This window comes from Podarcis pityusensis (genome assembly GCF_964106645.2).
Source record: "Podarcis pityusensis genome assembly, chromosome: 7".
NCBI lineage: Eukaryota > Metazoa > Chordata > Lepidosauria > Squamata > Lacertidae > Podarcis > Podarcis pityusensis.
Window position 1 is genome coordinate 33199173 of NC_138031.1, and position 23709 is coordinate 33222881.

Below are 23709 nucleotides of genomic sequence, written 5' to 3' on the forward strand. Positions count from 1 at the left end.
GGGCACACTGGAGGAATGAGGGGACTTTAGATTTGATGTATTGATGCCTACCTCTGGCACACTCTGCATTGCTAGCAAAACACCACCAGTGGGACATCAATGCCAGTGAACCACTCCACTGGAGTACTAGAAGGCAACTGTCAGCATACATGACAACCCATCAATGGCACTCCTTCTCCTTTACTGAAGCAGCACTTACACTGCTTCCTAATGCTCCTCAGCTGGCTTGCCAGTGGGATGGCTCTGGTGGGACTTGGCTCCCAAAGTAAGCAAATAAATAGCAGCAACTCAACAGCAGCTGTGAGGGACAGGTGGTGCAGAGTATGAACCTGTAGGTTGTCACCATCACCAAACCAGAGTTTCCTCAACCTCACTTCCACCTCACCACACCTTATCACCGTCCTAGTGACTGATAGTGTTACCAACACCAGTGCTGCCATGCTCCCTCCTTATGCACTGCTACTGTAGCAACTGGGTTCCCACTCCACTTCTTTAAGGTAATGCCTCACATACCTATTAAACCAGAGATGCAAAAGTGAGTGCATGTAAAACCTAACAGCTATTCTGACGATCCTGATATACATTATGACCAGTGAGAAGCACCAGTAGTGACTGAACATTAGATAATGAATATGACCAACTGAGCACATCCAGAACAAGGAATCTTAGCAGAACAAGGAATATTAATTTATTGTGGTTTGTTAAACATTAGCATAGGAAGACTGATGTGTGTATTGTGGGTGGGTGGAATCAATAGAAAATTAAAAGCTTGGGCCAGCATTTTAGAAGGATGTGTGGAGATAATAATCATGGAAGGGTGTGAGAGCATGGGGTCGCAGGAAGGGATCCACACTATCCATACTATGAGAGGCATTAGATTTAGAGTCCCATTTAGTTCCTTTATAAAGGAACTAAAAATGTTAATTTCCCTGGCATATCACAGAATGCCCTTTTAAAAGAAAAGATTATTCCTCCTATAACAAATATTAAGATAAAAAATTAAAATTAAACTAAAATTAGATGAAATAAAATGCATTTATGCAAATCTGAATAAAATTATGTAAAACCTTAATTAATAAAAGCATAAAACAAACCTATAACTCTGACTCTTCCTGTCAAGGCACAGCATTAGCTCTTAAGAATTTTCTCCACTCATAACTTACTGCAGATAGAAAATGTGCAGTTTACAGCTGCATATTTATCTAGCACACTTAGTGGATAAAATTGTAGACTAATGGTTAGATTTCTCCCTAAAATATGTTTCAGATATTGCTCTTTGAAGGCATTAGCAGCATGCAATTTAAAAATCCCAGATGAGTTTGCCTCCTGGTGGAGTATTAAATCTTAGCGCCTTCTTGGTAGATAGCGGGAAAATGCATCTTAACCAGATTTTTTAAAATTCAACCTTCCTGGAAGAATCAGACTACACAAACATACAAAGAAAAAGTGGTGAAGATTTTCAACAGTACACTATAAAGAACTTCAGCATGGTTTATTCTGAGCCCCATTTTAATCCCATTGAGGGCCTCATAACATTATTTTAAGCCTAGCAGAAGCTACATTGCACAGCATTTTTCCAGTTCCTGAGTGCCAGCTGGATCTCATGGGACCCTTTTAACATAAAATCAGAAGAAACTATAGGACATACAAAAACACTTTGGCAAGTTTTCAGGATAAGGGAGTTCTAGTTGTGGAGTAGCTACTGAGAATACCTTCTTTTTTGGTATATAAATCTGCACTCCAGATGATGTTGCTGGATTTTAGAATATGGCTTTTCAGACTTTTTTAATCTGACCACAAACAAAGCAATCAACAATGAGACAAGGGTTATCATCAAGTTATAGGTGAATATCCCCCATCATGATTTGGAATTGGGCCCGGTAAAATTATATATTTAAATTAGCTCTTTAAAAATTATAAATAGCTCGGTTAACTCTGAGTGCAATCTGTATATCATTGCACTCCTCAAGATACTACTCTGAATGCAGCAGAATCTAAACACCTTCCCAAGCCTCTCTAGTCATACCTACTTCTCCTTCTCACTTCCCTGGCCTGGCTATTGCAGGAGGGAGAGCTTGCATAATCCTCCATCCCTTGAACCTGCTGGAATACTGCAAGTGTAGGAATGGTGCCAGGGTGGCGCTGTTGTCTAAACCACAGAGCCTAGGGCTTGCCGATCAGAAGGTTGGTGGTTTGAATCCCCGTGACGGGGTGAGCTCCCGTTGCTCAGTCCCTGCTCCTGCCAACCTAGCAGTTTCAAAGCACATCAAAGTGCAAGTAGATAAATAGGTACCGCTCCAGCAGGAAGGTAAACAGCGTTTCTGTGCGCTGCTCTGGTTTAACAGAAGTGGCTTAGTCATGCTGGCCAAATAATAATAATAATAATAATAATAAATTTTATTTATATCCCGCCCTCCCCAGCCGAAGCCGGGCTCAGGGCGGCTAACAACAATAAAACAGTACAAAAGTACAGCACAAACAACACTCTAAAATCATTCATTATAAAATTAATTAATTCAAGCCACTGGCAACCATTGGGCCAGAGCTCCGTGAAGATTGCCGAGGGAGGGAGTCAGGCTGTGCCCTGGCCAAAGGCCTGGTGGAACAGCTCTGTCTTGCAGGCCCTGCGGAAAGATGTCAAGTCCCACAGGGCCCTGGTCTCTTGTGACAGAGTGTTCCACCAGATCGGAGCCACATGACCCAGAAGCTGTACGCCGGCTCCCTCGGCCAGTAAAGCGAGATGAGCGCCACAACCCCAGAGTCGTTCACGACTGGAACTAACAGTCAGGGGTCCCTTTACCTTTAGACATGGTGCCAAAGGAAATGTAATTTGCCCAGGGCACCCAAGTCCTTTGTATGGAGATCATGCAACATAGATCTTAAATGTCCCAGGGCAAAATACATTTGCCAGGATCTCTGTTGCCTATGTTGCCGCTATGGCAATGATCATGATCCCTAGGAGGGAGAAAGAAAGGCCTTCTGATAGACCTCCTTGTTTCTGCTGCCACCAGACGGGGGGGGGGGGGGCAGAAGAAATACAGTCAAGGAGGGAAATGGTTGGGTTTTTTTGCTCAGATTAAATCCAAGTTAGAGTTATAATGCTACCAAGCCGCCAAGTGTTGCAATTACAGACCTTAAGTGTACCACTTAAAAGTACGTACTTATGACTTTTAAGGGTGGCAGAGTTTGGCTGTTATTTGTCATTCACCACCATAAGTTTTAAAAGGCCACCGGTGTTTGTATAAAATATATAATACTTTCTTTGGTCTGTCTGTACTGAATATTAAAACTAAATGTAAAACAATTGATTTTTATGTTGGACCTTTTCTTCACTTTATTTATTTACTCCAGGGGGTGGGGGCCATCTTTTAAAGCATTCCAGCTCTTTTGGTTTACTGGAAGCATAGTTTGAGACCTCCTAATTTTTTGTTTAGGCAAGGATTTGTTAAGGCAAGAACTCTACAGTTCTATGACTCCATCATTATTATTCTTTTCTGGAAGACCCATGTTTATAAAGATAAGATATTTTGCTTCTTTACTTTTCCTCACCAACGACTTATAAAGGCTAAAAAATCTTTCAAAACCACATACTGGAGGCTTTGACCCTTGCAAGATTGGCTGTAATCATCAGCTTTTTATTGGCGCCTTAAATAATTTGGTTTGTTTAATTTGGGGGGAATTTCTCATCTATTGATGCTTTACCTCTGCATTGCAGATGAAAATCTAGAAGAGGATAGTCAGGACATATTGTATTGTTCTAGCACTCAATTCACCATATATAATGGTATAATTCAGTGATTTTAGCTAGCAGCCTTTTAGCAGACTCAATATAACTGACTATACTTCGGATGATTTCATTTTTAACAGCACTTATCTCCCTTTTATCTGGAACAAATAAATGATGAGCAAATCAAATATTCTTCGGGCATTTCTGCACTTATTTCTCAGCTGTATGAACAGCAATTTCTAGCAGTGAGACCACATTCAAGATTTTTACAATAATATTTTTCCCTAGTCACTGAGGAAAGGCTTCTCATGCAGACTGTTCATCTGCTGCAGACATTGTAATTTTTGGTCCTGAGTGTAAAAACTGACAATATGAGAAACTGACAAGCCCTTGGTTAACATTCATTTCATCCCTCTTGTTCAATAATAACGTACAATAATCTTATGACCTAGAGTTAATTAGTTAACTAAAGGCAAGATACATACTTTAAAATACAAAATATCTTGAAACCTTCTGTGATGTGGCAGCAATAAAATAATGGCATCAGTCCCTACAAATGGACAATTTCCAGCATAATTTGCTTTATGTGCAGTTCCTAATGTTTTTCAGACATCCAAACGTTTCTCAGATAACTTTTCAGCTATCAAGCTTGTGATATTAGTATAACTGAAACAAAGAAAACCCTAAGTTTTCTGGGCTATGGAACATGCTCCGATTCCATTAAGTAGTTGAAGGAGCAAATATGTAGCCGCTTTCAGCTGCTTTATAGTGCTGCTATAATTATTTCTTCATACAATGTAATTTTAGTGTATCTTCTTAGCTTCATCTAACCCGTATCTGATTTCCCAGGCCACATTCCACATTTACATTACCATAAATTGTTTTAGAGATTGTGACTGGGAAGGGAGAAAAGTGGTTTACTTATGTGGGGCCCAGGCCATTAAAGGCTTAAAGGATGAAAGTTAGAACCCAGAATTATCCATCCAAGGCCACAGAAAGCCAATTCAGAGACGCTACTAGTGATAGAGGTAAATTTAGATTTGGGGGCGGGGGGGGGGTTCCAAATGCTCCCCAAGTGTCATGCATAGGAGAATCACTGCTGGTTAAGGAGACAGAAATAAAGCCACTTCTGTTGTTAGCAAGTCTTCCCTATTGCCTCATCTCCCTTCTCAAAAGTAAGGATTTTTTTGAGGGGAGGGGTGGCAGGATCTGGTAGGGGAGGACTAGTGTTTTTCAAGCCTATAAACCCCTGAGTGATCCTGCCCACCTCCTGCCAAGTATTTGTTAGAAAACTTTTGAAAAAATAAATGGATGTATTTCAAGGCGGGATGTGTGCGAGCGTGTGGAGTGGAAGGTGAAGGGAATTTCCTAACAGTAGATGTTACTGCCATGATTCCTGTAGGGACATGTATTTTTCTTTCCCTTCTACACTTTAGTTTCTATTGGAAATAATGTTTCATATATATTTCCAGCTTTGCAGCAAAGAAATACAGTATTATATATTAAGTAGTATTAAATACAAACATATATTGAATTAGCACCAAAAACAGTACTAATTGGTTTACATTATTTTTGTTTTCTAGGGCAGAGTCTTATGGCCAATATTTCTGATGCCTATAGCTTTTGATATCTCTTGAAAAAACAAACAAACACCACTTTGTACTAAGAGATCAGCCCAATGACAATTGATCAGCATTACTATAATTTGTTTTATGGCTCCCCATAGCTTAGAATTGCCTTTTGAGTTTAGATGTCAAATGTTATTTTGATCCTCTGTAAAGCTTTTGATAGTACAGTTTTTATTTGAACTGCTTTGTTGCCATCAAGTGGTTTATAATAGCATTTCACCACAGGCACGAAATCACTTTGAAAGCCAAATCCATTACTAGATATCTGCCAATCGTTTTTAATAAAAGGAAATGAAATCACATATGGAGGCTTTATTTGGGAGTTTGGTTTCATAAAGTGAGATGAGTATAATTAGTACATGTGAGACAAGAGCATCACAGACCAGATGTTTGCAGACTGTTGGAATGGCTTGATGATACTGATTGGCTTTTTTGCATCCCCTCTGCAATCTTTTTTCTCTATAGATGGCAAAACACCACTTGTCCAGCTAGCTTACAGGATTTCCTTGGATAACCAAAAGCCCAGACAAATAGAAAGGCTACAGTGGGAGTATTTACAGTGCCTTTCAATAATGTAGAAGTGCCAAGAAATTGAGATGTGCTTAAATATATATTAGGAAACACCATTTTATATATTTTGTAAGTTGTACTGATTTTATTGCTGGCATTGCTGCTTGTGACCCATTCTGAATATTACAAAGTTTTTGAAGTGAACGTGTGAATATGCATGCACTGGATGTACCCAATGAACTGTAGGGGCAGGAGTCGCTATGGGAAGGCCTAAAAGTCGAGAGAGGAAGTTGGCTTCTTCTGGTGAAGGAACTGAATAATACTTCTGGGCTCTTATCACATTTTATAAAATACATTGAATTTATGTATTTGCCTGACTAGTTATGAAGGGGATTGAGAATGAATTCCTGTATGTTTTGTAAACCGCTTTGAGGTGTTGGTGTTGTTACTGTTATAATCAAATGGTATATAAATTTTAGGAAATAAATAAAATAAATTATTTGTTATGCTTGTATTGTGATTGCAGGGCTATGCCCTTTAAGTTGCCATTTATAAGTTGCTATTTGCTGGTGCTGTATTGTCACTAAGGCTGTTTGCAGACATGCAAGAAAAGTTTTTGGACAATTCCTTAACAAAGCAGGATCTGTGTTTTTTATATTTATTCAGCAACATCCTCACCACCTAGGATAATTAATCAGAATCCTGATTTTGGCCTCACCTCTGGAGAAATGACATGGGTAATAAACCCCAGCATATGTTTTCTGTGCATATGTGCCCAATTTAGTAATGCTGTACACCATGCTCCATAGAGCACAAGCATGGGAGCACCAAACAGCTGGAGCAGCAGAAGAAGACAGAGAGTGAATAAAGAGATGAGTGGAGAGCAGCCCATTTCCAATCTTTTGTACCGCATGGGTAACTCAATGAACCTGCTGTACCTGGAACTGGGTGTGGAGAGTGCCGCTGAATAGGACACAGCTGTGGGCAACCTGAAGAAGTACCATCCACCTTAGGTAGGCCTGCCCATAAAAAGCAAAAGCAAGTTTAGAGTGAGAGACTAGGGGCCACTGTTCCAGGAACTCTTCTAATTGTGAGAACTTTGTGCTTGAGCTGAGAGTTTCCATATTTACCACAAATGGAGTTGGTTTGGCCATGGTTCCCTCTCACAATTAAACCAGGATGGAGTGAATGAATTTTCCTCACTGAGTGTCCCCTGCATATGCCCCCCCCCCCCAGCAAGCCATTGGCGTGCATCTTGGACATTACCAGCTAAACCCTGTAAAGCATCATGACTAGCCTGTGTTTGGATCATGGAATCAGAACCACAGAACGGCAGAGTTGGATGTTGGCAGGTTTCTTTAATAGACATTTTGCTACATCCCCAGGAATCAAACTGTGCATGAGAAGAAGTAGCTTAACTGTTGAAAAAGAACAGTTTGCGTATTCTGAAGTTTGTTTCAGGGGAGTTTGCTTATTCTGAAGTGCCTATGCTTAAGGAATCAAAACATGTATTTGAAAGCCTACAGGGGGAGTGACTTCTTCAGGAGGGGATTTGGAAAAAGGGAATGGCAGGCAGGGCAAAGGTCACCAACATCCCTTTTCTCAGCTCTCACCCACCTTTTCCTGAATATATATATATAGAGAGAGAGAGAGAGAGAAGGGGGCAGTGAGCTACAGTTAGATGCATTTGACTATAATGTGTACTTTTCTATTTTCTTTATACACTTTTTTACTTTTAGCCTTTCATGCAGCTCATTATGTAGAAAAGCATAAACCTCGAAGCTGAGCACATCTCCATCTTTTATTCATATGCTGCATTACATCAGTTTGGACAGGACAGAGTTTAAGCAGCCTAAGTGAAAATGGGTACATTTCTGACTGGATGGAGTTGTTTGGGTCTGGTGTATCTACCATTCTCTAGCTACATGATGCTGGTTCCACCCACCCTTCCGTCAAATCTAGAATTTATCTTACAACATCCTCAGTGTTTTCCCCAGAAGTCTCCCCCTTAAATTAAACATTTCTGATTGATTCAGTTTTATAATGACTTGCATTGTTTCTGTAAAGTAACAGTGAAAAGGGAGCTGTGTAGAGAAAGGCAACCTGCAAATGCAGAATTTGCAGTTTATAACACTTAAAGACAGCTTAGACAACTGCACAACAAAATCTCGGCTGATTTCAAAAAAGGTCATACTTTACTACTTCAGAAGAACGTTGCAATGGCGAGCCAAATGCAAGCCATGAAGGCAATGTAGCTTTGTGGAGGTTTGCCTATTTCTAACAACTGGATATCAAACTGTAATTATTTATGCCAAACAGGAGTAATTAAGATTGCAATCTCCCGAGTAATAGCATTCATTAGTGCTAACACAAGCAAACCATCAATACAGTCCTTCGGGAAAAAGGGAGCATTTAACATCAAATTCTCTATTATTAGTAGGAAAAGGAAAGGATTATTTTCTGTTTCATCAATTTCTCAATCTTAGGAAAAGTAGTTGCTCCCTAAAAAGTTTGAAAGGCAGACATGTATACTGTAAACACTGGTGTTGAATTCCATTTCCATAAAACCAGCATCTTATTTCCATGTTAGGATAGTTTTATCATCCTGCAAATATTCTTGGAGGCAGATGGTGATTTTTCTTGAGAGATAATCTGATGATCCCTGCTCTGGCTTTCCTCTTTTAAATACAGCTGATCATCTCATGAGTCAGCTGTTCCACAGTCTATTTAACCATCTGGATTTAAGTTGGCTCAAATTATGAGCATGAAATGCGTATTTCCTTTTTATTTAATTTTATTGTGAGCCTAGCATTTGAGAACAGCATAAAAATATAATTAGAGATAGCTTCAGTATTTGCAAGTTATATAACTTCAGATTATTGGTTAATTAGTTTGGTTTTTAAATTTGCAGCTAGTATTTACCAGGCTTGCTTAAATGTCTGATGTCAACGGCATATTACATATTTGAATTCTTGGTATTCTGCTATTCAGTATACAAATTCAATTTGATCCACATATTAATGTGAACTTAGCCAAAATAAGATCTGAACCAAAACTGTAGCTATCTTTCAAAATTCACCCTTCTCTAAATTTTGTGACACAGTTCTCTAGCCAAAATGCATGTATAAGAATGCATATAGTAGGGGAAGGTGTAAATAAAACTCATATTTAGGGATATTGCTTGCAAAAAAAAAAAGTGTATATTATGTTATATTAGAAGTGGAGTGAAACTAAAATTGACTAATTTGCCAAAACCCATTTGCTATGCCATCTTGCTATACTCCATGATCAGGGGGTGGCCAATGTGGTGTCCTCCAGGTATAGATGGACCAATGGTCTGACTCAGTATAAGGCAGCTTCTTGTGTTCCTTGAAGAGATTTTATACCCACTTGTCAAAGTGGGCCTGAGAGGATGGTGAGGAAAGACACTGGCCAACCTGATGTGCAAGGAGTTCAATCCTGCTTTCTGCAATATTTGAGTGCACCAGTGAGTATAAAAGCCTTTCTAGAAGTCAAGAAAGAAAGAAAGAGAAAGAAAGAAATGTCTGTCTAGTATTTTGCCAACCTAATGCGCTCCAGATATGTTGGAGTACAACTTACAACAACAACAACAACAACATCCATTTAAATTATTAGCCCACAGCTCTACTGACATAGGTATTTACAAACAAAGGCAGAGAGTAGTATCACAGTTTTACAAGCGAGCCAAATGTTCTTCAGCCACAACGAAGTAGTTGCGAAACAGTCATTAATAGCAAATTCTTATCTCAATCCCATCCGTACTTATGGATAATGAAGTATTCCATCACCAGCTAAGTATCCAATTGGCAGCAATGAATTAAAAAAATATATATGTTGGTTTTGGCATAGTGCTTTAATAGCAACACACTTCTGAACATTATCAGAGGTGCATGTGGGAAAATCCGAAAACAGCTTTTGGTGTATGCAAGTCATTAAAAGTCAGTGTACACCATGTTTAAGGTCAGCTGTAAAGAGAGTTCATATACTCATTAGACTATGGTCCCTGTGTTGCTACAACTCACCAGCCTGGCTTTTGTCTCTACTCTTAACAATTAATCTTCAGTAGCTTATTTTCTAAGCTAAGAATGTTAGAATATTATTCACCTGACACTTTGCTAAAAGATGCATAAAACTTCTGCTGCCACTGCTTTCTTGGCTTAGAAGGAGAACGTGGCAAAATAATGTTTGTGACTTGTTTATATAACCAAGCTCCAGAAGATGATAGCTCAGGTTGTTATCCCAAGGTGTTACGCTGATTTTTTATTTTATTTTTTAAACCCCTGTACAAATGGGGAGGGGAACATCCAGGGCTTTTCTTGAATAGTTCATCTACATCCCTAGTATGTAGATAGTGAAAGTAAGGGAGAGGAATCCCTTTTCTTTACAATTCCTCAGCAGCAGGTCTACGCAGCACTCAGAGGTTTGCCCTTATGCATCACCCAGACGCTCTGCAGCATAGCAGTTTGGGGGGTTGCTCGGTGCAGAAAGCTAAACAGCCTCAATATTTGTACCCACTGTACCCCTGGACTAGTTGCTGAAAACAAACAAGGATGAGTTGCTACTGAGCTCACATTCCTCTAGGCAATGTACAATAAAAAGTTGAAACAATCCAATATAACAATACAACTAATCAATCAGTAAACACAATAAGCCAAGCAGCTAAAATCAGCCTTCAATTCCAGAGGAACAACTACCACCAGTTAACAGAGAACAGGCCAATAAAAGATGTTAAAAACCAGTTTAAAAATTTACAAGGGTTTCAACACAATATGTCACCTGAGCTTGGAACGCTGCTACAATCTATGTTCTATTATCCAGGTTAACTTGGTCATTGGTGGAGATGGGTTTGCCTGCCTTGCTGGATCCGTGTGACTTGTTGAAGAAGTTTTTACATTGTATACATCTTACATCTGAGATACAGTACCCTACTCTGGGATTTTTTAAATAAAGAGTAGGCAAAAATATCTCAAATAAATAAATAAATAAATAAATAAATAAATAAATAAATGTGTTCTAGTACACCACAGCTATAGTGTTTGTGGCTCACAAAATCTCAGAAATAATTGACAGTTATTTGCCACAACTTATTTCAGTGTACTTTCTCAACTATACTACAGAAACACTACAGAAACACTGCCATCCAATGGTTGCTATGTTAAGTTGTTGTTTGAGCATTTGTCAAAAGGCAGAAAAAGTAGTTGAGCATCTTCATTATTTTGAATGTTTAATTGATAAAAATATGCAATTTAGATTTGGCTCAGAATCCAAATTTCTCCCATAGTCAGCTGTATGTGAAGTTGCCATTCCAACCTGGCCAGTTTTAGGAAGTAGAAATGTAAATAATCAAAATAATCCAAATCTTTGCATGAAATTCAATGGCAACAAATATATTTTATTGCTTACAGGCCAATGCTCTGACTTAATTGGTCATTTAAACAGTACTAATGACCACAACCCTGTTTTCAGCTCATTCTGATATTGTACTGTTACACACTACCCCAATCTCAGAGCGAAGTGAGATTCCAGGGGTCCAGGTCTGTGTTTCCCTTGGAAATGAGGCATAGCAGAGACTGTGGTGTCTTTAGTATATACGGTTTATTTATACATATATACAACCTGAGTCTAGAAGGAGGAAATTCAGAGCATTCACATTCCAAGAGAATCTCTTGCTTCTCCCATAGGCACAGCAGTCTTGGCTCCAAAACAGCAAAATGCCATGCTCTCTGTCCCTTTTACAGCCTGTCTGCCCACATGGTACTCTGATCCCAACCCCTTTCTCTGCAGCTTGCAAACTCCAAATAGTGGGGTAGAAGAGATGAAAATAATGCTAATATATTTCACGTCTGGCAACCAATGTGCCCCTTTGATTTCACATAGTACATGAGCAGAGATGTCTAAAAAGCCTGAGACACAAATTTTCATGGCTGTGTGGTAGCTTTGGTGGCTCATTTAACAAAAGTAATGTTTAGCATTAAATCTGGAAATGTATACTTGATTATGACCAAACTAAGCCTCCCAGGAGGATTTTGCTCTAGGAGGTGCACATATCAGATGCACATAAAATGGTTGCTGCCTGTACTTCCTTTTGCTGATCCATCCTGAATCCCAGGCCAGTTATCTTCCTTGCTCCATTCTAGGATTTCGAAACTACTTTTTCTCTATTCACTATCTTCATTCTACCCCCCAATGGATATTGTTTATCAGTCTTTTGTGGTAACAACCAAACTTTAAGTGCTCATTAAGGTTGCTTGCTAAATCTGCTACTTCACAATTCTCTGCCAGTTCCCATTTGATTTTTTCCCAAAAAAGTGAAGCAAAGGCTTCAACACTGGCGTAAAAGCTTTAAAATCTGAACACTGTAATGTTAAAAGCTAAAAGGAACTGATCTCCATCCTGCTGCCCTCAGAGGAAAAAGTTTGAAAATGGCACTGTTCAGATTGTTCAGCCACAATTAGAAGGGCTCCCTTGACTCCCCCGACTCCCAAAGCAATTGAAAACTACATTAGGAAATGATTGTCTTTATTGGGAAAGGGAGCAGCGGAACTCAGATTATATCATTACCCAGCAAGCTGCCTGATGGCCAAACCAAAAGAGCAAAGTGCAGGGCAAGGGGTTACAATGTGGTATATTAGCATGAACTTTGCTTCAAACTTTGGTGGATTTCCTCTCTCTTCCAAATTGCTATACAGCAAGAAGCGAGAAATGCTGCCTTATCTCTGGCTATTTGATCTGGACAACTTGAGATAGATTTGATAGTTACCCATCTAGGTAAGTGCTTGAAGTCAGCCTTGCAATAACAATAAAAAGTCTGCAAGATTTATTAGAACACACAACGTTTTCATAGTCTGCCAGCCACATATTCCTACATTAGTTTTTTTGTGGACATTGAAGGTCAATAAGAAGATGACGAAGGGAGGGAGGGAGGACAAACTCTTCCCCAATTCCCAGAACTTTTCAGCCCAGAAGAAATGAGCATTCTTTGTCAGCTGGCAAACATGTGGAATTTGTTCTAAAATCACATGCAGTGCAGTCCTGTACATGCCTACTCAGAAATCAGTCCCTTTGAGTACAATGGGGTTTTGAATTCAGGTAAATGTGTACAGAAATGCAACCTCAACAAACCCACATATTGTACTTTCTAGGATCATCAGAGGTCCCTCATGTCCCATGTACTATTCTTAACATGTTTCAAGAACAGATGCAATTCTCCTCTTGCTGATTTTTTTTTTACACTTACATGTATGCACATATACGCATCTTGATATAAAGTCATGCACAAGAAATTAGGGGGATGATATAGGATTATGAAAGTCAGATTCTATTATCAAGAGGTAGACAAGTTTAGCTTCATAACAAAATAAATTAGCAGATTCTACAAACAAGGTGTGTGCGGCGCATTGCCACACGCATACATTCCATCATCTGATAGGTAATTTTTGTGCTCCTGGACCTGTGCACCTGGTGGGGGAGATTTCATGAGCCCCTAGGCATGCCTCTGGGTGTCTACAGTGAAAAGCGCAGTCATGCCAACTCCTTGTTAAGAAATTAATTTTCTACCATAAAATGAAGAGAGAAAGGAGAGGCAGTGATGTGAGTAGGGATGGGCAAATCTGTCGATTTCACCCCCAGCCAACATTTTAAGATCCAGTTGAAAAGCCAGACACTGGAAATGTGAAAGCAGCCTTTCAAAATGTTTCCATTTCCTAGGTTTTCTTCTCTCACCCAGCTAATGCTTTTAACACAGATGCCTAAAATAAGCATCTTATCCATTTCTGCAAACGAGATGAACTATGCTATGACACTTAGTGCATTTCCCCCTACCCTTTACCACAGTCCATTAGTACACCCCACCTGGTGCTTGTATAAACATATTCATCTTCATGTAAATTAAACAGAGATTTTTAAAACATTATATACAAGAGGTAATGTGTACACAGAATAGGAATCAGCCAAGATCTGTCAGTTAAGTACACATCTGAGTGCTAACTCCAACATACAAAGGCAAACAGAATCCAATATGGGGCATGGTTCTTTTTCAGAATGGGAAGCTAGCCTCCTCAAACTAAGAAATATAGTTCTGTTTTAGTGGGAGAACGACACACTTACTTTCTACTTAGGTATATAAAATGGTGGTAAATATGTCTTATCATGAATTGTGTATGCATTCCATGCACCACAAAGACAAAATAAACAACTAAGTCTCAGGAACTGTGTTTATGGATTATTATTTTTTAAAACAGTGCTTCGTTATCTAGAAAAAACTTAGTAAGAGCCATTTTATTAAATTATTTTACATACAAATTCAGCCAGCTGTGTGAGACTTTCACAGCCCATATGAAGAATATTTAACATGCTCACAGTATCTGTCGGTTCACTTTCAGACCAGGACCTCATTTGGAGTAACTTATCATTTTCTTTCTTTTCTTTTGCTATTTCCCTGAAGAGGAATCATAGAAATTTAGAGTTGGAAGGGACCACTAGTGTCATCTAGGCCCAACCCTCTGCAATGAAGGAATCTTTTTGTCCAATGTGGGGCTTGAGCCCACAATGCTGAGAATAAGTATCTCATGCTCTACTGACTGACCTATCCCAGAATAACAAATAAGACAATATTGATCCTTGTGCTTAAATGGCATGCAGTAGTATCACCAGCATAATGCCTGCAGCTACCAGTACTTCATGTGGAGCTACCAGTACTTCATGTGGAGCCTCAGTATAAATCTTCTTAAAAATCCACAATGCATGGGAGACTTATTTCTTTTTCCTGCTGAGTTCCTGTTTGTACTGGCTTAGCCTCTTCTACACTGAGCACATCCCTTTTACACTTCGAAACCCAGCCTTCCTTCTATTCTGAACAGGATTGGTGCAAAGAGCTTCTCTCTGTGAGAGAACATGACAATGGCTGCTGTAGATGCCTTTTTTGCATTGATGGGGTGGCTGATAGGGGTGGGCATGCCCACACCATTTTGTGGTAGTCTTATTTGTTTAGATGTAGCAACCATTTTGTGTTATGCCACAGCAGCGTTTTGTGACTAGCACCCACAGCACTTCCTCAAAATTCCAATCATGGTCACTGGTCAAAAATGGTTGGTGACTCCTGGCCTACGATTTCCAAAATATACAGGGCTGGCATCAGGTTTCAGGAGTGGATCCCTCAACTGTAGTTGGTCCCTCACTTTAAGGGTATAGCTGGTGGAGATGGTCCAGTGGTGAGCTCACATGGCTGGTCTCACTGGCATTTGAATTTCACCAGAATGCAGTATCAGTGCTGACGACCATGCTGGGCCCATGCCAGTGTAGTCACACTTACTTTGATTTATCCACAATGCAGTGCCCATGAATTATGCAACAGCACTGCATTGTGGGGAAATTCCAATGACAGTCCTGAGCCTGTGCTGAGCCACAAAAAAGTTAATGGGGACCTACAGGCCCAGGGCCAGCTGTGGTAGTGGGTCCCTATCCACTGCCTCAGAAGGCCCCAGCCTTTTCCCTTCAGGCACTTCCCTGAAACTCTATAAGCTGTGTTGAGCTAAACAGAAGCAGGCAAAATGCACTGTAGAAGAGGCACCTCTTCTCCTATCCTCTTTATCTCCTACCCAACACTCCTGTCCCTCCTGCCCTCATTTTAATATCCACCAACTACCACACCTCCTCCTGTTTGTATACCTTTCACATATGTATATCCTACTTCTCCAATGAATGCCATACTGTGGCAGTTAAGATAGCGAATTGATTTTAACAGAAACTGTTGAGCATACTGAGCATCACAGCAATCCCACTAACTACCAGGGGAATCTTCTGTATAACTGCTATGCATAAGGTTGATTGGGTGTTACTTAATAGTGTTTTTATGAACAATGTAATGAAATTACACCTGAGAGATGTAACTGCTTCCAGTCACTAGAAATAGAAAATCTGATGGAGCTTATGGTTGGCATTTTAACAGCAACAGATAATAGTGTATATTCAATTTTCTGTATTTAGTTTCTCATTTAGGAACTGAGCTAAATGGCCTCATTCAATACAGCTTCATGATGATGAGCTTAGGTCCTAGCTATCTGAAAGACCGAATTCCCTCATACAAACCTGCCCATGCTTTGGGATCTTCAAGGATGGTCCTTCTCTTGGTCCCACCCAGTGCTTTTTTTCAGCCAGAACTCACTGGAACTCAGTTCCAGCACATCTTTTTCTAGGAAAAAAAGCACTGGTCCCACCATCCTCACAGGCACACTTGGTGGGGACACAGGAGAGAAGTTAATTGGGTTCCTCCTTGCTGTCCTATCAGCAAGTGAAGACCTTGTTCCAACAGGCTTCTATGAACTGACTGCTTTTAATTAAAGGGCTAGTGCCTTATTGTAATTATTGGTATGTTTTAAACAGATGTGATACATAGCTTTAATTCTATTTTGTATTTTAATGATGGATTTTTCTATATTTTTAGTGGTTCTTGTTTTTATGCATAAGCCGCCCTGAGTCCTGTCAGGAACAAAGGCAGGGTATAAATATATAATAAATCTGAAGCCATACAAAGTTAGATCCTTTGTACTGTTTTGCCTGCTTTCTTTATATCATCAACTGCAACCTCACTCCATGTGCCCATTTTTCTCCCTGGGTCCCATAATTCTCCTTATAGTTTGGCTGGTTAGATCTTCATATGTATATTTTATAGTTTGTGTCTTCCGATTAAACCATGAACATTAAGTCAAGAACAAACCTTATTTGCAGCCCATAGTTTGTTTGAAATGACATAAACCACAAGCCCAGGTTTGGGCATAGCGCTAAGCCAAACAATGGCTTAGCACCTGGCAATCACAAAGGGGGGAGAGGAGAAAGGCAGTCACAAATTTCTCACTAAGCACCAGCATGCGTACTCATTCACTCCAAGCCATAATGTGGCTTAGTGTTATGTATGAACCCAACTTCCTGTGAACGTAGAGAAAAAGGAACAAGGGAAGTCCTATTAACTTGCTAAAAATTCAAATATTACGACTGGAAGTCGATAGGCTCTAAAGAGGCAGGGAGGTAAAGTGGATAATAATGGTGTGAATGTATATTATTAAATGAAAAAAAAAATATATATATATATATACACAATAAAAATAAAATTGAAATATTACAAAAACATTAAACAGCAATCACTCTAATTCTATGGCTTAGTAAGTTGAAGTAATGTTGTATCTGTCTAAATAGTTCTTTGTCTTCAAGTTCCATCAAGCAAACGTTTGAATTTTGTATCAGGTACATACTCGATTGCAGTCACAGCTATATTTATGGACAGATTTCAGTATGAAAAATTGCTCCCTTTATAATGGATTTATAATGGAAATGCAGACACTACTCTGCCCATTCCAAGGCAAACTGTGCTGCTAGAATATTTATTACATTCATTTTGTAGCTATGCAACTGCGAGCCTCAGTTTTAAATGAAAGAGAGCTTTCCTGACCTGTGTGATACATGAGGTGCATCTGATTTTAAAACACTGAAGTTCTGAGTGCCCATTTTACTTAAAAGGATTGTTCTTGGACAATAATGTGAACTCTACACTATATCAAATGAAGAAATTGTTCCACAAATGAAAGCATTTATTTCTTTTGGTGTACGACCATTGTCAGTTATTCTGAGTTATGCACCTACCTTTGCCCCTTAACACTTGCTGGATCCAATGATTTGAGAGGTCTGGCACCCAGTTTAACACACCAACCCTTGATTAAATTTCAACAGTTGCTAGATTCAAGGATTAGAAGTCTGGAACCCACAAACTCAGAAGCAATTATATTTTATGCTTCTAACCTGACCTGGAACTGGCAACAATGGAAGATGGGATAGAACTCTTTAAGATATAGCCACACCCACATTGCAGCTGCTAATGATAAAGCGCACAAATATATTTGTGTGTGCTGAAGACAGGAGACACAAATTACCATGAAGAAAATCCAATATTCATATGAAATGATCATGCTTGATTATCCTATTTTTAGAAAGGTGTCAAGAAAGAAGTACTAAGCATTTATAGCTCAGTCAGTGCAACAAACTACAATATCAGCTAATGTAGAGATTGAGACAATTAGAACACAAAGAACAAACTGAACAGCATTAATATTTACATAAAATCTCTAAAAAGGCTCTTTTGTTGCCTAGTCCAACATTTTTAGTATCTATCGCATTTATCAACCCGCTCACTACATAGGCAGGTAAAAACAACAACTACATATGCAGATTCATATACGTACAGTGTAATACCTCTCTGGTTTCTGTTTTATATTTTTCAGTGCCCAGATGCCCCTCATGTTTTCTCTGAAGCATTTCCTTTTGCAATCATCGGGCACTCTCCACCTATGGCTTCTGAACAATACCTCTTCGATTACAGTTCATTCTGCCTTAAATGAAAATATGGAGCAGGTATGCAGAAACAGTGACCTGCTCAGCCTGTGGTGGGACCTCTGATACCTCTGAATTACATACAGCCGTCCCTGAAAACGGACATGTTTTCTTTATTGTTTTTCATCTTTTCTGTCACATGCTCTGAATAACTGATCCTCTATAACTAGATTTTTTTTCTGGACAGAAGTCAATAGTTAAGTCATACAGCTGAAATTGGGAAAGAGTCTCTGGATCCCAGAAAAGGTGCCTGCTAATTCTTTATTGGTAACAGATACTGGGCACTTGTGGTCAGTTTCTACAACACTGACTTTCCAAAAACCTTTTACAGCTATATATAAAAGTCAAAGATTTCTATCTGTCCATATTGACACTTGGTATGAAGGCTCTAAAAACATATGCCATGTCTTTATGTTGCTTTATATATTTGCAATAGCATTTTCCAATTTTGTCTTGATACATCATGGACAATTTTGCTTGTCTCTTAATAGCAAATAGTTTAGTATGTGAGCTGTGTTGATTGATATATAATTTCTTTCTTTTTTCCTGTCCTTTCTGTGCATTCTGTTTAAAGTTCTGTAGGGGTTTCAGGGGGGGGGGGGTTATGGTACAATGTAATTATGTTTATGATTTTAAAGGTAAATTGTTTGGAGACCTTTGGATAGTAAGTGACTAACAAGTCTTATATTATAAAAAAGTAACAGCATCTAGGTCACCCTCTATTAGTTTTAGCCAGGTCATTGCAGCTGCTGACACTTTGTGACTATTTTGCCTAACCTGACACATCATTCTTATATTAAGATTTACATCTTTAAAAAATTAGGGATTATTGCTTACCTATATGAGTATAAATATTAGATCCAGTTGAAAGAAAAATCCAGAAGGCTTCTGATACTACCCTTACATATATTTGGTTTCTTCTTTTCTCCTTTAGGAGAAGCTCAGCGAGATCATTCGGGAAAGACTTTTTAAAGAAATACTAGTTCCTTAAGAACATTTAGAAAACTTCTGAAATGTGTTCTTGCATGTTACATTTAGCACTATTGTATAAATAAATAAATAAATAAATAAATAAATAATCATTTTATAAAATAAGCTAAGTTTTCATAAAGAACTTGCAAGTAATTTGATAAAATATTTTATATCCATATAATGCTTGTTAGGGACCCACACAAAATACAGATGTACATTCTTTAATCTCTCACATTCTACTTAACACAAGCAACTTGAAGGCTTACTTAGCTACTGGGTTATGAGAACTTATCTGTAAGAAGCATACAGTGATAAGCTAGTCAGCTAGACCTTCCATTAAGCCTTTGTCACGCATCAAGGTTAATCAGAATATGCCAAAGTAATAGGCCTGTTCAGGATAATCAAGACAGGTATAATAATATTTTAGGCAGGAATTTCAGATTATCCATATTTACCAGACCAACTTTGGCCACAAACAATGAGAATGTCTTCTATGTAAGCAGCGCTCGCTCCCCCCCCCCATAGGGGTACTCAAGGGTATGCATACCATCACCTTTTTTTCTAGAAGAAAAGCACTGGTTAAAAATGTGGCACTTAATATAACAACTTCATGGTGAGTGCCAGCACCTTTTTGTCTAGAAGAAAAGAACTGTGTGTAAGTATTATTGCATAAATAAAGATTTTGCCAAGAGCAAAGTTATCACTCGCGGGGTTTAAAGATACTAAAATACTTTGTATATATTCACAAAGAAACTTAAAACACAAATGGGAAATCTGCTGTATTTTTTGGGGGGGGGGGAATAGAATAAGAGGGGCAAAATCAACTGATTTTTAAAAGTACTCCAGATTTCCCATTTGTGTTTTGAATCTGTTTGTAAACATATATAAAGAAAGTATTTTAGTTTCTTCAAACCACATAGGTGATTCTTTAAAGAACCAGAGGAATCATTTACTAAGTAAGAAACAGTCAGTTGTGTAGTTTGGGAAGTGACTAATCAAGTAGCCACAACAGCTGTTCTTTAAAGAGATTTTCTGTCACGCAAAATGTTCTTATAAAGCCAACATGTCAACAAAATGCTGAAAGGACACACACATTGATACTTTTGCTGGATATAAACTTAAAGTGCATTAGAGAATGAACTTAATGAAGGAAACATTCTCTCCCCCCCATTTCAATGCAAAAAAAGCAAACAGGGACAATTTACTTTCGGGGGGAGGGGGGGAAGTATGTGCAACCTTTCCACTATGCCATAATGCATTAGATACTGATCACATTCCTTTTCATGAGTTTTAGAAATTCACTTATCAGGACAGTGATTCTAACTATGCAGACTGTATTCCTGTACACTGCTGTTTAGACTATCCATTAAAAGCAATTAGTTCACTGAGAAGGTCAACACATGCCCTCCTGTGACCACCTAACCAAGTTGAAGCATTAGAAACTCTCTGGATATAACGCTGCCAATCTTGAAAATGGAATATTGAAACAAAATAAGGTCCTGGAGGACATTCTGAAAATGCACGCTCCTCCCACATTGTTCATTGGCCAGACATCTCTTACATAAATAACTTTCGCATCAACATCAAGCATAACACAGCTTCGAGCAGCACTCCCCTACTGAATTATACGTAAGAAACAGCAGATGAAGAGTCAGATAGCTGTGTCTTGGGAGTTATTTGTGCAGAACTGAGACCTCTACCCCTGAAAACTTCTTTGAAAGGTAACTAAAATATTGCTTTTGCTAATCCAATAAGATGATCATGCATTGTATTTTGTATTTTTAAAAATATCTTTCTTCAACATCAACAAATGAAGAAATCTCATAGCATTTGATGCTGTTCTTTTCTTTAGAAGACACGGTCCACATCCCATTATGATCACATCATCAAGCTCTGAAAATATTTCAATGAATTCAGATTTCTTTGCTACGATTTTGCTGTTGCTTGTGTCTCTGTCCTCATTTTCTATCATCTCCCTTTTTGTTATCACTCCACGTGTGCCCATAATATCAAGCCACTTAGTTCACTTCTTGCATTCTGCTCTTTGCGCCTTGTTCCACGATGCTTTTTGTGCCAAGGAAAGGCCTTGCTACCTCTACATATTAAGCCAAAACCCCTTTTCATTTACACCTCTGTAAATACACCTTTGTAAATACACTCTGTAAATACACCTTTATTTTGCAAAGAGACTTTTGGATCACCAATTCACTCAGTGCTCTTTGGTAATTAACTTCCTTCTATTCATTTGTTTTTCCCATCATATCCCTCTCCACCCCTTCATCCCATCTCTGACCAAACTTTTAACACTTTCTATTCCCATTCTTCTGGTCATGTTATAGAGACTGTAATCCTTTGGGGTTAGGAACTATATTGCTTGTTAACGCAGTATTGGAGTTCAGTTAATATTAGGTTTAACCAATTAAGGGGTTTTAATTGTGAAAGTAACGCTAATCTACCTTCTCAAACTAAAGAAAGAATATTCTACAACATTTATATTCTAATTTAGCTTGCTATTTTTGTATTACAGTTTTCTGTTAATACAGTTAGTGACTTCATTTTAGCATTGGCCAGACTGAAGGAAAAGTAGTATTTTCTACTTATAAAGTTCTTAGGTTACATAGGTAAAGGTAAAGGGACCCCTGACCATTAGGTCCAGTTGTGACCGACCCTGGGGTTGCGGCGCTCATCTCACTTTATTGGTTGAGAGAGCCGGCGTACAGCTTCCGGGTCATGTGGCCAGCATGACTGAGCCGCTTCTGGCGAACCAGAGTAGTGCACGGAAATGCCGTTTACCTTCCCGCCGGAGCAGTACTACCTATTTATCTACTTGCACTTTGACGTGCTTTCGAACTGCTAGGTTGGCAGGAGCAGGGACCGAGCAACGGGAGCTCACCTCGTCGCAGGGATTCAAACGCTGACCTTCTGATCGGCAAGTCCTAGGCTCTGTGGTTTAACCCACAGTGCCACCCGCGTCCCCTTAGGTTACATAGAGGAGATTAAAATATTCCTATCTTATTAAACCAGTTGTTTTTTTAAGGTGCATTTTAATCTGCTGATTAAAGCAATGCCCTGTACCTAGACCAAAACAATGCAAAAACTGACTGTGGGGAAAGGTGACTGTGTGAGAAGGTTCTATCATATTTCTGGAGAAGAATCCCAATTTGGCCAATGGAATATAAGGAGGAAGGGAGGGAGGCTTAATGCCTTTGAGGAATCTCCTTCAGAAAATTATCATGCCTCATAGAGCACAGTGGGTGTTGTGAGTGAGCAGAGATACTGGACACCCAAGCTGGAAGTATACTAGCCACATCATTGGATACAGCTTCACAAAGGCAAATAGCATGGCATAAGGCTGAGGTTCTATGCTTGACATTGCCACATTGCTTAACTCAGCCCAGGCTGCGGAGTTGAATTTGGGTTATGGGCTATCAGTGATGGCCATCAATGGCTTTAATGCCATTTGAGTGGCTTTCACACAAAGAGAATCTAGGGCACACTGCTGCCATCACCCCTGCAATGGGATATCCCACGCCTGTGCCCCAATGTCCCATCCCCAGCTACCTTGTATTTATTAATCCTGCTGAATGCCTTAGTTCCCTTTGATAATTGTGACACAAGAAAGCTGTGGTAAACAGCAACAATAAACCACCCCTCCCAGGGAATCAACAATACAAATATCATAGGATTTTGAAACTGATTCTGCTAGTTCCAGCCATATGTAAATTTCCTTCCTAGCCCTATCAACCAGCAGCTAACACTGGGTTCACAGCAATCCTGAGATTACTTCAATGTTACAAGCTACAGCAAAAAGAGATGCATAGGGATGGGCAGGCTGGGAAGGAACTGGCTGTATCCTTGGGAGTAGGCACCCCTTGCAATCTTTCAGGTGGACCACATTCACCTTGGTGCCCCTATGTCCCTACTGCTCAGTTCTCGCCTGATTGGCTGGAAGCAGAGAGGCCAGCTGACATGATGGGCTGCAAGTGCAGTATTATCTCTGCCCATCATCCCCAACTCAGGCAGAAAGAGGACCTTCGTGTGAAAATCTATTTTGTCACAGAATACAGTAAAAATAAATGGCAACATTCAAGTATCTAAGCATTACTGTATGCAAACTTCCACACTTATTATTCCCATTACGTAATACATTCTGAAATTAATTGCCTATCTGCCATTGCTTTAGCATAAGTAAGCATATCTTGATTATAGCTGCATCCTTTTACTCACCAAGGTGTCCCATGGAACTCAGTGAAGCTTACTTCTAAGTCGACATGCATAGGATCTGTCAGCTTCTTATGTTTAGCAGGATTGTGTTCTTACTGTGAATACAGTTCATTTATTAAACAATCATATTTTCATTGAAGGTTTGCTCTGTGGTTACCTTTAGTGAATCTTGCATATCTTAATGGGTCCATTGTTTTACCATTAGCAAGCTCATATTGGCAAGAATGTTTATAAAAGTGTTTTCAGTCC

The 23709-nt window shown here is 39.2% G+C and overlaps 1 protein-coding gene and 1 long non-coding RNA gene across 3 annotated transcripts in view; one reads left to right on the forward strand and one right to left on the reverse strand.

Annotated features, from left to right (window-relative positions):
• Window positions 1-23709, reverse strand: part of KCNB2 (potassium voltage-gated channel subfamily B member 2) — a 239305-nt gene that overhangs the window by 211448 nt on the left and 4148 nt on the right. The window contains exon 2 of the mRNA XM_081013330.1: window positions 23464-23555. Within this exon, the coding sequence (XP_080869456.1) occupies window positions 23464-23513 (50 nt within the window). The 5' untranslated portion in view covers window positions 23514-23555. The remainder of the gene's footprint in view (window positions 1-23463; window positions 23556-23709) is intronic.
• On the forward strand, window positions 15137-19297 carry LOC308481406. 2 transcript variants are annotated; one of them, XR_013988643.1, is made up of 3 exons: window positions 15137-16241; window positions 18156-18285; window positions 19199-19297. It is a non-coding gene; the product is annotated as an uncharacterized lncRNA (long non-coding RNA). The 2 variants fall into 2 exon arrangements; XR_013988644.1 differs by lacking the exon at window positions 19199-19297 and having other exon boundaries at window positions 18156-18951.